General features: G+C 40.8%; 1 protein-coding gene across 1 annotated transcript; it reads left to right on the top strand.

Annotated features, from left to right (window-relative positions):
* Positions 1-1,087: 1,087 nt before the first annotated feature.
* On the top strand, positions 1,088-4,474 carry LOC124133003 (GTP-binding protein rhb1-like). Its single transcript, XM_046497189.2, has 2 exons — positions 1,088-1,612; positions 4,469-4,474. Exons 1-2 carry the CDS (start codon positions 1,088-1,090, stop codon positions 4,472-4,474), a joined length of 531 nt encoding a protein of 176 aa, XP_046353145.2.
* Positions 4,475-16,981: the final 12,507 nt, after the last annotated feature.

Raw genomic sequence — 16,981 nt, 5'->3', positions numbered from 1 at the left:
TTTACTTCATCAAATTTGCATTTATTTATGTATACGATTTTGGGATAACAGTGAGATGACACGAATATTGACGCATATATCACTGTTGAAAATGGGTGTGTGCCATTTCACCGATGTGACGACCACTTTCGAGTCTCGAAACAGCTTAAAAAATGTTTTCCTTCACTAAAAGTAACAACGGACGTTATTCTCGTGACATATACATTGCAAGAGCATGCATGAAAATGTTGAGGAAAAAATTTAACCACCCTTTCCAGAGTTTTTCTATAGTAGATACATGGCATGCCTGCCCATTGTTTGTTCGTCTAGTGGAGGCGGCCATTGTGCAGTCATTGCCGGGGTTAGTGTAGCGCAAGCGCAGCATACCCAGGGAACCTGGCTGTAATCATCATCAGAAAGATGATATATCCGGCAGCTGTCGGTAAAGTAACCAGAAATAAATGTGCAATTCAGACTCAAGAGTTGAATGTTCTTGAAGAAGCATATATTTTTCCACAAAAGATCCACCATGGTCGCATCCGTGAAACTAGGAATCGTGTCCTTGTCCAACTTTTTTCCATAAAGATTTGTAAAAATATATATTTTAAATAATACAAAATAGCAAAAGGCACCACTTCAGCATGTGACTGATGCATCTTTCAAGTTTGGATCAAATAAACTGAATGGTTTACGAATTCTGCCCCGGAAACGAGCCCCATCCGCAATAGAGTCTATGTACAACTTCTGTCCATAAAAGATTCTATCAAACACACTTAATGGTTTTCGAGTTCTGACCCAGAAAAGGACAGACAGTCTGGCTGATCGCTATATAAAAAAGGTGTTTAAACACGTTCTCTGATGAAGCGTGTGTCACTGGATGGCTACGTGGAACAGATGTTCGCACATTTCTTGGCCAATGAGTGCAGTGCAGTACAAGTCAATACAGATACATGGTAAGGGCTGAGAGTTTTCTGATAGAGTTATGGAACATGTCTACCATTTCAATTTACACACATTACCTCTATAAAAGAAAGGTATACTGCGTTACCACATCATAGTGTAGTTGTAAACCACATCACTATTGAGTATCAAGAACATTGTATCAAACATGAGTCGCAGATTTACTCTCCACTCAGAGGTCAGCAGTATTTCAGAAGAGGAAGATAGCTTCAACCTTGCTGTTATTGGAGATAGCAGTGTAGGAAAGTTAACCTTAATCTGCAGACTCATCAAACACTGGACAGAACGGAGCAGCAAATCCCACAACGAAAGTAAGAAACGTGGTAACGCTCGAGTTGATCTTGGAATCAAAGGGCGAAGTCTGACAGTCGATATTGTAGACACATCCACAACGAAGAGCTGCACCTTCCCGCAGGGACTCCCCTCCATTGATGTATACGTCTTGGTGTACTCGCTGGTGTGTGATGACTCCTTTGAGTCTGTGGTAGCAGCCAGGGACCAGATCCTCCAGCAAGAGGGACCTTCAGTCCCTATAGTGTTCGTGGCCAACAAGACAGACATCGCTGGCTCTGTAGATAAGACCGAGAGAATGTCCCGAGATCTGAACATTAGCTGTGAATGGGAACATGGACACGTGGAGATCTCGGCTGAGAAGGACCTTAGTGTCATACAGGTACTTGTAGAGATTATGAAGCGACATCATCAACATGTTTCTGTGACTGATGAAAAAAAGACCCACTCGCGTCTTTCTAAAAAGTTTCAATCAATCAGAAATTTGTTTTTAAGGAAGAGACGACGTTCAAGTTGCATTTCTATTGAGGGACATTCAGTGTCCAAAATAACACATTAACTGAAATTGTATGCATAATATATATCCATGTCTTTTAACAATATGTCATACTCATAGTCACATAATACCAATAAATCATTGAATATTTAAATCTGAATTTGTTTTTTAAAAGGATGTTTGATTTGTTCAAGAAGGGTACTATGTACGATGACACGCTATAAGTCAAATCACAGAATCTGACCAGTATGTTCAGTCTGTGTAATCCAGAGGGACTGTCGTGTCACGAGTTCATGAGTATTGGTGCAAATTGTATGGTCGATGTGGGCTAGTAACACTCAGACACTTGATGTCAACAAGGCTAGATAACTGCTTGCAATGACATGAAAAAAGTTCTTTCAGGAAATGATTCCAGTTTTAAAATGAGTGATACTGGTTTAATGACATGTTTCTCATATGACAACGTACCTATCTTTGAACCACCCATCATGAGAATAACGTCCAAAATGTTTCCTCAAAATGTGTTTACTATGCCTAAAGGCGTGTCTGTTCGTAGTACATTACACTGAAAGCTATAAAGGGTATATTTGTAAGTGGCCTTGTCAATAGTTGAAATCAGTACAATAAAAATGAACACACGCGTCGTCTTGTAGTATCTTTCATATTTTTCGGAGTTCCATCAGGGTTGAAATGCAACCTGCTATCTGAGAGTATATTTTGGCCTAACATTTTAATTGGAATGTATGTGTTTGATGTTTGATGCCACACAGCACTACTCCTGCCATACGATGGGGTTCTGAAAAGGCAGTCGAAAATACCAGTGCTAGTATCTCGTGCATCAGTTAGTCTCACTGGAAAAGGCTTGTCTAAAAGGAATAGGACAGAGTTTTAGTCTAATCTTTCGTGTCCGTCACGCCTTGCCGGAGACTTGTAAAACGTTAGGTGCCGTTTACCACGGTCGAACCCTTGAGCCACTTTCGGCTATTTGAAGTGTGAAGTCAATCAGTTTTATTCAGTACTTAAAAGGCCACAGGCCTACAGTACAATGCGTATTTACATGTAGGTGACGTGGTTGTTAACTAACAATTCTGTGATCCAATAAATGTGTAATCTCCACGTCCTGAGTCGGATCCACATCTCCCGTTCATGAGATGTAAGTTGAAAATTGAACACTAATCTAGTAAAGATCTACCAAAGGCATTAATGTTCTTATCCACAGAGTAGCGTGTTTCTTTAAAATAATCTAGTATAAAGTCGTAACGCGACTGGCAATGCTTTTCTGTTTGTTCAACTAATACATCTTCAATGAAGTCAGCCTTTGTTCCTGTGTGGGCATTAAAGTCTCCACCACAGAGAATATACATGTCATTTTCAGATGTTAAAATATTATACAGATTCTCGTGAAATATATCGATTCCATTTTTACAATCTGCTGACATCTTAGTGTACCATGTGGAACCTTCTGGATGGATGTAAGCACATGCATATAAGAAATTGTGATCCAAATCAATCATAGACTGGTCAAATACAAAGAAAATAGCATTTTATGTTATCTTAATAGAGACGAGATACTTATAAAAGATCTTTTTAATCAAAATTGTAATTCCACCAGAGAGTCTTTCTTGGTCTGCTAATATGTCTGCACTTTTATACACATACCCATATTCATATTCAGTAAATATATCTGATCAATCCTGGTCGGTGACCCAAGTTTCTGTGAGGCCAATTATATCATACTGATGTAGGCATGAAATAACGTCATTGTCCATTAACCTCTATACAAGTCGTGAAACGTTCCAAAAAATGAAACTAACAGTGGCTGTGTCATCACAGTCCTGGTTACTTTCACTGTCACTGTGAAGTGTCGTAAAATTTACCTCGACACCATTCACACCTTTGCCCTGGCCACACCCCTATTCAGTCTGTCCACTCCCGGAGCTAGCCGGTCGTGAGTGTGATCTCAGTTGTCTCCTGGTACCTCGGGAGGATTTCCAGGGCACTCGCTGCTGACTGGGTGCTGAGTTATCAGCTCTATCCTCCTCCTTCTCCTCTTGCAAGGCGCCGCGATTCGCTGTGCAGGGTTGCGTCCCTTGGGCACGCCAGAAACCTATGATTGTGGGTTCGAACCCCGGTTCGCCTCAATTATGTTTCTAGGTTTGTCAGCACCATACCCGTGCTCGTGGGTTTCCCCGTAGTGGTAAACGTCTGAGACCTGCATCACTTCGGGCTTTCCTCCCACATTAAGCTGACATGCCGTGTTATAACTTGAATACTGTTGAAAGCCGCGTTAAACCCAACTCACTCACTCCTCTTGCACTCATGTGTTTCCCTTATAGTAAAATCTGAAATTTGGTATTTCAGTTCAAAGTCTACTTAACTCATTACGCTGAAGGCACTCGTGAAGAGCAACCTCCTCGTGGTGAGTGCTGGGTAGCGCTGATATCTCTTCCCCCGTGTGGAACCGGGGCAGAATGTTTCCACAGCACCCCATTTCTGGTCGTAAAAGGCGACCGAATTGGGCAACCTGTTTGCCGTGGGTTGCGCCCCTGTGTCGGTGGAGGAAGGGATTCTGGTGGTTGAGGGCACTGGAGCCAGGAACAGCCTTCCTTTTGCCCAACACACCACTTTGACCCTGACTTCACCTAGACGGGTGTTAGAATGGGCCCGATTCTATCAATCGGCTGGTCACGCCATACCCTGTGCATGGAAAACTTGATAATTTAGATGTATCTTATCTTACAGTTTTGATCAAAATATATGATGACCTTGATTTTGTAAAATAAAATTTTGGCTAGAGTCCTATGCCAGAAGGCGGTGGCTCATGGGCCAATCTGGTGATACGGACCGCTGAATTCTGTGTTTTTATAGGAAAATGCCATGGGCCGAACCAGTCTGACATTCTTCCTTTTATTAACGACAGCTATTTATGTCTTTATTTCTGGAGTATAACACCCCTGTAGCCCTGGTGTTGCAGCCTAGTTTCAACTGTAAAACCGTCCTTGTTGACACTCCATGGTGGGTGGGGAGCAGGGTTGACGAAATTTCTTTCTCTCATTATGGATACCCCACAAGACATGTTGACTTAGATACTATTTCATCTTCTGATGATGAATCTTCTCCAACCAACTTGACTCGTGGCCAAGATTTCTAGTTGTAGAAGGCATTGATGGTGTGCCTCTCAAGATCAACCCTTTTGTAGTTTCAAAGGCAGTTCAAGGAATTTGTGGTGACGTTAAAAACGTCACTCGTCTCTGGTCTGGTTCTCTCGTGATAGAATGATCCAAGAGACAACAATTAATTTGTTAAATGCTCATCATTTTTGCCAATACCGCAATTACAGTATCTATTCATAAATCTTTAAATTCCTGCAGGGGCATTGTCCGCGACCGAGCGAAATGCCTGTCTGACATGATTGTCAGGAACTAAAATCTCAAGGTGTAACAGCTGTTAAATGCTTTACAAGAAAAGATCATGATAGTGTTGTAAACCCTCACACATATTTATTTACATTTGCTCTTTCTAAGCTCCCAACCTCAATCAAAGCTGGTTATTTTAACATCGGCGTGGATGTGTATATACCACATCAACTGCGATGTTTTAAGTGCCAACAGTTTGGCCATGGCGCCAAGTCCTGTCGTGGCTCTGCAGTCTGCTCCCGTTGCAGTAAGAATCATGACAGCTCTGATTGCACAGGTGACATCAGATGTGCGGACTGCAACGGTGAGCACATGTCCTCCTCCAAACAGTGTCCAGTCTTTAAAAGAGAAACCAAAATTATAAAGATCAAATACACAAACAATATTTCCTTTTCTGATGCAAAATAATTGGTAAAGGAACAACCTCAAAACAGTTCACGATCCAAATCTTACTCTGCCATAGTCTCCTGTCCTCAGCAAACTGTTGATCATGCTTGTCAGACAGCTATTTCCTGGGTCTCGGATAAACAGACAATGTTATATTCCACAACCGAGGAATTAATGTCATCATCTGAAACACAGACTGATATCCAATTAACCCCTCCCTCTCTGGAGCCTGAGCCTGAACCACAGCCTAAGCCTGAGATTGAGCTTGAACCTCATCTGTTAACAAGGAAAGAGAGAAAACAAATGCGTAAAAAGGAATTAAGGACCCTGAAACATCTGAAGGCGCCTTCAACAATCCCTGTCGAGGTTCACAACACCTTTGAACCTCTCGATATGGAAGTGTCTCCATCGTTGTCGTTACAGCGTAAGGGACCTTCACCCCGTTCATGTTCTCCAACTGAGCCTCCATGAGTTGCTCTCAACATTTAATACAATGGAATTGCAGAGGACTTCGTAAGAATTTTAATGAGATACAAGTACTAGTTCAAGATTTTAAGCCATCAGCTATATGTCTCCAAGAGACATATCTTAAACATACGGATACATTTGATCTGAGGCAGTACAATTGTCATCATTCTTTTTCTCCTCCGGGTGACAAAGCCACTGGAGGCTCTACTATTTTGGTCAGGCAGGACATCATAAATAGTGCTGTTCCTTTAAATATTATCTTCAAGCTGTTGCTATCCGCCTTACCTTGCACATTGCATTTACTTTGTGCTCTTTGTATATTTCACCTTCATCTGCACTTCGACTGTCTGATCTTCAGCATTTATATGATCAGCTCCCAAAGCCGTGCATCATTATGGGCGATATAAATGGGCACAACCCTCTATGGGGAAGTACGACTACAAACGATAAGGGGGAAGTTATTGAGGATTTTCTATCTGATAATAATTTATGTTTATTTAATGACGATTCCAGCGCCTATTTACATCCTGCCACAGGAACTTACTCTGCACTCGATCTGTCCCTCACTGATTCACATGGTTTACCAATGAGTGCAAACAAGCAAGGAAGTGTAGGAATAAAGCGGAAAAATATTTCCGTAAACACCCTACAGTACATAACTTGAATACTGTTAAAATTACTAGTGCCAAGACACGACGTGCTTATTAACATAATAAGCGTCAATCTTGGAGGAATTATGTCTCCAGAATTAATTCACGGACACTCATGTCCAACATGGTTAAAAAAATAAAAGGTAAAGGTTCTAAATCGTCTGTACACCATCTTAAAGACGGTGACAAATTAATAACTGATAAATCTGCCATTGTAAATAAACTTGGCGAAACTCTTGGCGAAAGTTCTTCATCATCAAATTATGTTCCCGAGTTTCAGAGATATCAGAAACAACAAGAAAAGAAAAAAGTTACTTTAAATTCAAATAATGGTGAAGACTAAAATGAAGTATTTTCATTGCAGGGCTACATACTGCTCTTGAGCAAGCTCATGATACTGCTGCAGGAGATGATAATACCCATTATCAGTTACTCAAGCATTTGCCTGAATCATGTCTTGAGACGCTTTTAGATATATTTGACCACATATGGACATCAGGGAATTTTCCTGCTTCATGGCATAATGCCCTTGTGGTACCGATACCAAAACCTGTCCAGGATCATAAAGATTCTTCAAATTACCGTCCTATATCGTTAACCAGTTGTGTTTGCAAAACCATGGAATGAATAGTAAATAATAGATTAGTATGGTATTTGGAAACCAACAATTTTCTTACCAATATTTCATGTGGTTTCCGAAAAAATCGAAGTACTATCGACCATTTGGTACGATTGGAGTCCTTTGTTAAAAATGCTATTGTAAATAAGCAACATGTAGTATCGATTTTCTTTGATCTTGAGAAAGCATGCGATACTACCTGGAAGCATGGCATTTTAAAGGATTTACATGATTTTGGTCTGAGAGGTCGTTTACCTCATTTTATAGCACAATTTTTAACAGACAGACAATTTCAAGTCCGAGTGGGTACCACCCTGTCTGACCATTATAATCAGGATCAGGGTGTCCCACAAGGCAGTATTTTGTCTGTCACCTTGTTTAGTATTAAAATAAATAGTCTGTCCAACGTTTTAAGTGATTCGGTGGATGGATCACTTTTTGTCGATGATTTTAATATTTCTTGTTGTGGTAAAAATATGCATACCATAGAGAGGCAATTACAAATCTGTCTCAATAAAATTCACAAGTGGTCTCTTGAAAACGGATTTAAATTTTCTAAATCAAAAACTAATTGTATACATTTCTGCAGAAAATATAAGACGCATAAAGACCCTGAACTATGTTTAAACGGCACCCCTATCAAAGTGGTAAAAAGGAGGCCAAGTTCTTGAGCCTTATTTTTGACAGCCATCTAACTTTCTTGAAAATGGATTTAAATTTTCTAAATCAAATCTAATTGTATACATTTCTGCAGAAAATATAAGACGCATAAAGACCCTGAACTATTTTTGAATGACACCCCTATTAGAGTGGTAAAAAGGAGGCCAAGTTCTTGGGCCTTAATTTTGACAGCCATCACAGATCACTGATCCGTTCAAAACTTGATTACGGCTCCATCGTTTATTTTGGAGCCTGTAAAAGTAATTTTAAAAAACTTGATACTATCCATCACCAAGGACTGAGGCTTTGCTTTGGAGCCTTTCGCACTTCTCCTATTCCAAGTCTGTCTGTTGAAGCGGATGAGTCTTCTCTTAAACAACGCCGTCTGAAACTATCTTTACAGTACATCACTAAATTATATTCCAATCAGTCAAATCCAGCTTTTAATTGCGTATTTAATAAACTTTACGAAGATATTTACAATAAGAAAACATCTCTTGTTCCACCACTAGGAATAAGAATTAAATAAGTCGTTTCTGCTGCGAACATTAACTTTCAGGATATAGCTCCCACACAACTTTTTTATCGCCTCCTTGGCAAATGGTAAGGCCAAATGTAGAACTTACATTAACTAGTCGTAGATATTCTAGCTATGGGCTATTTCTATATCCCTGGGAACAAGTGGAGCCATGTCTTTTGTGACTCTAGCCTAATCAAGAATATCTAATACTTTATTTTGACACTCAGATTAGGTTTCATTAGGCGACTCACTCACACCATACATTATCATGTTGTTCCGTCTGCTTCTGCGTTCTTGATCCTCACCTCCTGCGTCTAAATCCTTGTACATGGTGTCCAGTTCATCACATCTGTAACTAACAGCATCAATGTCAAGTCTGTGGACATCTAAATGGCCATTGATATCTGATACCTCATGTCTTAAATCGCGGAGTTCGGACTTGAGAGATTTTACGTCCTCCTTCATTGACTTGATTTCAGTGTAGAGGTTACTTTCTGATTCTTTTATTATATTGTAAATTTTGTCTTCTGACTCTTTTATTTGTTTTAAAATTACGTTCTTCATTTCATCAAGTTTTGTAGTCAAAGGCCCAGGATTCAACTCAACATCGCCGGATCTGATTATAAGCAACGGTATGGATACATTAGCAGTGGCAAGTGTCTCATGTTTTCGATATGTAACCAAACTGGTCCCCACGGGAGAGATCACACAGATCTCATCTGGGGTACACAAGTTTGAAGGGAGTATCAACATAGGTACAGCCTGTGGGGTCCACACTGCTGCAGCAGAGTCACAGATACACACAAGAGACCAGATGGACATACTCAACAGTAGTCTATAACCCATCTCGGTATATGGCGTCAATTGAGAATGGGACGTGTATGTATGTATAGTTTAAACTTGCCTTGTTCCTTTGGGAGGTGTAAATCGGCCAATCCGTCGTCTCCAGGCATCAATACTGACCCCCATCTTTCCACCAATGTCTTCCTTGCTCCCAATTGCTCAAAATTTCCAGTCAATATTGATAATTTTCTCGGAGCTTGGACAACCTCGTCCCTGTTAGAAGGATAGATAAGTCACATGGACTGGTATTCTACAGTTTCTTACACATGTCATTGTTATACAACTTAAACTGCCTCCGTGGTGTATTTGATAGAACATCTACCTAGACAGCGGATAGTCAGTAGTTTAATTCCGTGACTGCTGTATAATCGTTTTCAGACTCAGTATTATAGCTAAAATTGATAGAATTATCATTAAACCGGACGCATGTTATCAGAAATAAACTTGATAATGCCCTCATATTGCTTGACGACGGGCCATTATCATGCCCGTTGTTAGGTGACGTCATAGGTAGGGATAGGCGACGTACCGTTCAATAGTGACGTCATCTGGTTTGTTCTCTGACGGTTCCATATTTGTAAATGTGGGTCAGTGACATTAGTGTTGAACACACAAACAAAACACACACAAACATGATTACATTAGAATTAGCCAATACTCCAATTTACTCGCCTACTCTGACAGGAGGGAACTAAAATTATTGTGAAAAAAATTACACACTTCGAAGTTTTAAGAACCTTTACTCAATTTAACTCAATGACAAAATCAAACTATCTGTGAAAATAAGTGTGTCCCACGGGACGGAACATATTCTATTTTGTCTGCGTCCTTTCTTTACATTTCTGCATACTGGATACACATTTCTGAGTCACGTAAAACCCTCTTGGTAATTTCAATGCAAGAAAAATATAACAAATATAATTGGCATGCACGTTAATTAAATCTGCCAACGAATAGAAACATAACAAGTTACCCAAATGTCTTACCATAACTAGTTACAGCAATGAAATCAGACGGCCTGAAGTGGGAATGACACACAACACTGTGATGTGACGGTTTCCACATCTTGCCTTGGTTTGATTCGTCGCTCCTCCGAATACCAATCAACCATTGTTTCAGCAACATGGGTTCTCTCGGAAACGACAAAACACCTCGATTGCATCATCCCGGGACACAGCAGCACGTCGAAGGCATCGTAAATACTTCGTTGTAGTTGTTGGTCGTGCAAATATCTGTGAACCGCGTAATATACTGGAAGTACGCGCAGGACCGTAGCGTTTGGCGCCATCTATTGGCGAAGTAGTTAAGGGGCATAACTGAGGAATGTTGGCCATTAGTTCATGTTTTGTTCTTAGACTAACATTTCAACCATCGATTGTGTTCACATGTAGACTCAAACTGGTATATTAAAAAAATGTACACAGACAACAAAAACTGTATTAGAAACAACAAACTCTGTATTTAGGGATAGCACTTTCATAAGCATGATAGAATATTTTGGAAAACAAATTCAAGGTCAATTGCTTCAATACATCATTTTCATTGGACATGATTTCTAGTTTAAATATGTCAGTGTTAGGTTTGTATTTACAGTAAAACTTTCGGTTACACATCTACACCGTGATGATCTTTGACTTCGGCGTGCGTCCACATGTCACAGTCTTAGGAAAAGGACGGACGTCGTGTTCGATCAGGCACTGCACTTGGTGGGGTCTCATCTTTGCAATGTCGTATCTGCAGGAGTGCAAGCTGTTACCTAGGGAAAGTTCAACTGCATTAGCAATGGCAAAGATGCCACAGTCTGAACCATTTGTCTGCAACTGGCAAGGAAGAAGCTGTAAGGTTACCACTACTGTCACATTAATTTTGGAAGATCTGCTTCAACTGTTTATTGATGAGGTCGCCAACAGCTCTCTTCGTGATGTCAGCATACATCACGCCACGATGGTTGCTTGTTTACCGTCACCCAGTGGTCTCTGTCATGGAGGATCTGCACGGTATCGCGATGGATGGGCTAAAAAACTGTCTGTGCGAGAAGAGTCGACTGGTTCACTAGCCCGGTGCTGGATGTCACAAGTTTAGATGCAGCGTCAATGACTCGGTCATTTACCCACTGCCCGGACTCAATGTTATCTCTGTCTGACAATCGTAAGTTTAAGTCCTTAGCTGTAACGTCTGTAGCAGCGTCATCAGTCGTAACGGGGACTATGTCGCCTTCGGCAGGGGCATCTGTGGTGAGCGGATCATGCCATATCTTAAGGTGAGTGGCGTTGTAGTGTGACTTGAGGACTTTCTCGCCGTTGCAAAGGGATTCGTGAATGACGTATGGGCCGAATTACCGGGGAGAGAGCTTGTCTCCCATCCTTGTACATGTGTCTCGTCTCCTGTTGATGATGGTGACTCTTTGCCCGACCTGTTACACAAAGAAACTGTCAGCACCACTGATTTCTAATAACTTTATATCATAAGGATATATCTGCATTAAACAAGAATGATTTTTATTCTTAAGAAAGTAATTATTCTAAAATAACGCAGTCCAATACTTGTTTTGTTACTTTCTATTCTTTCCCAATCACTGTTTAACAGTAATCCTTCCCTCTATATATTTTGACATGTTAATTTAAGAGTTTGTAATCATTAGTTTTACACACGCTATGCTTTCTCCTAAGCTGCTACTAAGGGTTACTAAAACAGATGAGTATTTTGATATAGAGCTTAAAAATCCTACCTGGAAAACGGGCGAGCTGTGTTTAAGATCGTAGCGCCTCTTCTGTTTTGACTGCGCCTTCTCGATGTTGTTTCTAGCTGTTGCACGGCTTGAGGGCATAACGTCAGCAAGTTTCTTCATGCGGTAAGCGACGGCTTCGACGTCAACATCCCAGATAGCTTGGTCATCCTTCGCTTCTTCAAGGTCGATGGGAAGTCTTGCTTTCTGGCCGTAGAGGAGCTCAAACGGAGACGTCTTGGTAGACGCCTGGATGTTGGTCCGGTAGGCAAACGCAACGGGTTGAAGGAATTTGTCCAAGTCGTCTCCGTCCTTGTTAACATCTTCATCAGCTGGGTGATCATGGTCTGGTTGAATCTTCCGGTGAGACCATTGGACTGGGGTTGATACGGGGACGTCGTGGCTTGGTCAGTAGCTAAAATGTCACAGAGTACCTTCACAAGAAAATTGCAAAATTCCCTTCCCTGGTCGTGCAGGAGTACTTGCCTGACCCCGTTTCTGTATAGTAGCTGCATCAGAAACTGATGAATGCTGATGGCTGTCTTGTCTGGAAGTACAGCAACCTCCACCCATCTGGAAAGGTACTCGGTGGCAACGATGATATACCTGAACCCATCTACAGTTTCTTTAAGTGGTCCAATAAGGTCAAGCCCCATCGATGAAAAAGTCCTTAACAGGGACAGGGTGTAAGCTTGCCACTTGGGGTCTGTTGTTGGGGTTCGCTTTCTGGCAAGCAGGGCAACACTTACAGAACTCACGGACGGCATTACTCATACTGCGCCACGAGTACCGAAGAGACAACCACCGACAATGCTGCTGTGGAGAGTCTCTATTATCTTCATCTTCTCATCTTCACCAACGACGACCTTCTGCCTCTGACTCTGTCAGCATCTGTGAACACCTTCTGCCTCTTCACCCCATTGCCTAGATGGTAGAGAACTCTGTCAGCATCTGTGAACACCTTCTGCCTCTTTCCCCCATTGCCTAGATGGTAGAGAACTCTGTCAGCAACTGTGAACACCTTCTGCCTCTTCTCCCATTGCCTAGATGGTAGAGAACTCTGTCGGCAACTGTGAACACCTTCTGCCTCTTCACCCCATTGCCTAGATGGTAGAGAACTCTGTCAGCAACTGTGAACACCTTCTGCCTCTTCCCCCCATTGCCTTGATGGTAGAGAACTCTGTCAGCAACTGTGAACACCTTCTGCCTCTTCACCCCATTGCCTAGATGGTAGAGAACTCTGTCGGCAACTGTGAACACCTTCTGCTTCTTCTCCCCATTGCCTAGATGGTAGAGAACTCTGTCAGCAACTGTGAACACCTTCTGCCTCTTCCCCCCAATTGCCTAGATGGTAGAGAACTCTGTCAGCAACTGTGAACACCTTCTGCCTCTTCCCCCCATTGCCTAGATGGTAGAGAACTCTGTCAGCAACTGTAAAAGAGGCGGCCTTCTCACGTAGACGTCTCTTTTGATCTTTGGTGAAGTCTTCTGGGTACTTAGTAGAGGCGATGTTGTCTACAAGGCGAGATACTTCGCTGGCATCCATCACGAGAAAATATGAAGATTCGGTAACACTGAAGAACTGTATGACAATGTGTTGACGAACGATACAAGCAAAATGATAGCAATTGTTCTAACTCTTTAGGGATTTGTACACGTATTATGTGTGAGGGGCAGCAACTTGACATGCCCGTTGCCCACAACCACCCTCCCTACATGAAAACACACTGGCGTGACACGCCAGGCCCATTTTCTCAGGGTGACACCAGCAATGACACCCTCACGAAGTGACGGTTAGTCATCTACGGACATGTTGGAATAGATCGTTTGAAAATGATTTTTTTTTACTACATTCTATAAATTCATATTACGTTTATAAGCTTACTTTTCAATAATACAAGCAAACAATAGCTATATTAAAAATCCTAAATCACATATTTCAATTAAGAATAGATCTTTCTGACGTGTTTATTTTGAGTGAAAAACACTTTCATTCAGCCACGCGGTTTGGGGCCCGTTTTGGGAGGCGGTTGAAATGTAATACAAAACTCTGTATAAATTCAAACCGCTATGCAATGTTTTTTTCAAAGGAAATTAGGCCTTATTCTGTAAAATTACCATTGGCTCGGGTAGAACCGCTTGGCTAACCACGAGGTTAAAGATAATCGAGCACTGTTCGATTTTTTTTTAGCCGAGCGATCCCAACCGCGCCAATGGAAATACTACATCATAAATGAACTGTTTCGATTTGCGCGGTTTTACCAACCGCTTATCCCTAGCGGTTTGCAGTTGGTGAAACCGCGCCAAACCGCGCACTATGGAAACTAAGTCGCCGAACTTTTAAGCATAGTTTTTGTATAGCATTTCAACCGCCTCCCTAAACGTGCCCAAAACCGCGTGGCAAACCGCGCACATGGAAACTCAGCCTAAAGGGCGGCGGCTTTTACATAAGCCAGTTAAGCTTGTTTGCCAATCCCCATTCATATATTTATGTATAAAAATCTGTTGAAATAAAATACATTGTAAAGCCTGGTTTGTTTGCATTAAAATCAAAACAAAGGAATCTGTAATTAAAATGTGTAAGGTGTAAAAGCTTTTACATAAACGAACAAAATAAATGGGTGAGATTAAATACATAATTCTATATAACTTTTCTTGAATGGAGCACATTTGAAAAAAAAGATAATCCAAGCATATTCGATATTACCGTGTTTAAAGAATTTATATCAGTCATATATTTCTAACTTAGATCATCCGTATGTAACCCAGGTAAAGCATGCATATCGGGGAACATTGTAATGTTGGTACAGTTTATTGTTTCGTGCTGTAGCATTACACATTGGCTTATCATATTCCTCTAGGTTTTAATGTTAATTTGTTTATGCATTTTTTATTATTTTTTTTCGCTCCTTTAGTTTTTTGGGTTATATATTTATGTAAATGTACATTTAGTAACTTGTGTGTGTGTGTGTGTGGGGGGGGGGGGGGGTCGTTTTTTTATTTATTTATTGATTTTTTTATTGATTTTGCAGGGGTTTTTTTCTTTTCGGATGTGGGATTGTCGGGGGCAGGGTCCCCACTTTTCCTTTCGTTTTTCATAATAATACTTTTTTAAGTTTTTAACGTATGAATCCCTTCTCAGATCTCATTTCTATATGAGGTGCTATTTTACTTCTCTGTGTTGATCTTGTTTTCTCTTCAGTATGAGGTTATACTGTATCATTTTTACTATTTTTATATTTTGAAATATGTTGTGGTCATCAGTTATGCAAATCAGTTTCAGTGTGTCTTTTTATCAAGGTGTTCTTCATTAAGATTCACCGCCAGCCCGATTGTAACAATTACATGTACACTTTGCTTTGACGATGCCGGTTGATGTTGTTCAATACAGGCAGGCGGTGTGTGTTTTTGAATCTATTCTACATGCTAATCATTTCGGGAAGATGATACACATTTCTCTATATTTTGGGTTACTTTGCTTATATAATTTCCGATTATCATTCTTAGGTTTACTTTTTCACTTCTGCGGTGATATCCATCCGTATCCAGGACCTTTGCGTAGTCCAGATTTAAAGATTATACATCTAAACGGACGCAGTCTTAAAGACAAAGTAGATTTAATCAGTGCTGAATTAGATGGCTATGATGTTGTATGTTTAACAGAAACCTGGTTGCACCATGATATTCTAGCCATTGATATTACACTGATACCATTTTCAAATCGTAGCCTGTACTAAGCAATATATTTTAGATCTTAAATCAGAGTATAACGGACAGCCTGAGCTTGAGGCGCGCGTGGATACGTTGACAGTTTTTACGTAGTTAGTGTTAAAACCGAATGTTTGCGAGGATTAATGCCATTTCTGAATTCAGTTACAACAGTAACCGTACATGTTACATTAAGTCATTTCATTCAAATTTTTTCATGACCATATTTCATAATCTATTTTTTAAAGTAACCCTCCTTACATTAAAGATAACTATTTAAAGAATATAGTACTTAAAGACACTGCAACAAACCGAATACTCAGGTGGGAGACTTTATACTGAGGGGGGACGCGAAATATATCCGCCCGGGGGAGCATCTGTACCGATATAAAATATCCGGGGGGAGAATTTGTAGGGGGAGAGTTTATACCGGGACACTGGTAGTTACACATTACATTTATCTCACGTTCCCCAGTTTCACACACCCAGTAATGATACGTATATTGTCCTAACATTTTAATTGGAATGTATGTGTTTGATGTTTGACGCCACACAGCACTACTCCTGCCATACGATGGGGTTCTGAAAAGGCAGTCGAAAATACCGGTGCTAGTATCTCGTGCATCAGTTAGTCTCACTGGAAAAGGCTTGTCTGAAAGGAATAGGACAGAGTTTTAGTCTAATGTTTCGTGTCCGTCACGCCCTGCCGGAGACTTGTAAAACGTTAGGTGCCGTTTACCACGGTCGAGTCCTTGAGCAACTTTCGGCTATTTGAAGTGGGAAGTCACATGGACTGGTATTCTACAGTTTCTTACACATGTCACTTGATATACACTTTAAACCACCGTTGTGGTATATTTGATAGAACATCTACCCAGACAGCAGATAGTCTTTAGTTCAATTCCCTGACTAAACAGACTCGCGTTGCCTCCTGACGTACAAGAAGGAGCCGGTAGTTACACATTACATTTATCACACATTAAAAAAAGGTGTTTAAACACGTTCTCTGATGAAGCGTGTGTCACTGGGTGGCAACGTGGAACAGATGTTAGCACATTTCTTGGCCAATGAGTGCAGTGCAGTACAAGTCAATACAGATACATGGTAAGGGCTGAGAGTTTTCTGATACAGTTATGGAACATGTCTACTATTTCAATTTACACACATTACCTCTATAAAAGAAAGGTATACTGCGTTACCACATCATAGTGTAGTTGTAAACCACATCACTATTGAGTATCAAGAACATTGTATCAAAC

The sequence above is a fragment of the Haliotis rufescens genome, unplaced genomic scaffold, assembly GCF_023055435.1.
Source record: "Haliotis rufescens isolate VD_foot unplaced genomic scaffold, xgHalRufe1.0.p SCAF_18, whole genome shotgun sequence".
Lineage (NCBI taxonomy): Eukaryota > Metazoa > Mollusca > Gastropoda > Lepetellida > Haliotidae > Haliotis > Haliotis rufescens.
The sequence above is the reverse complement of the archived record's forward strand: the minus strand, read 5'-3'. Positions and strand labels throughout refer to the sequence as shown.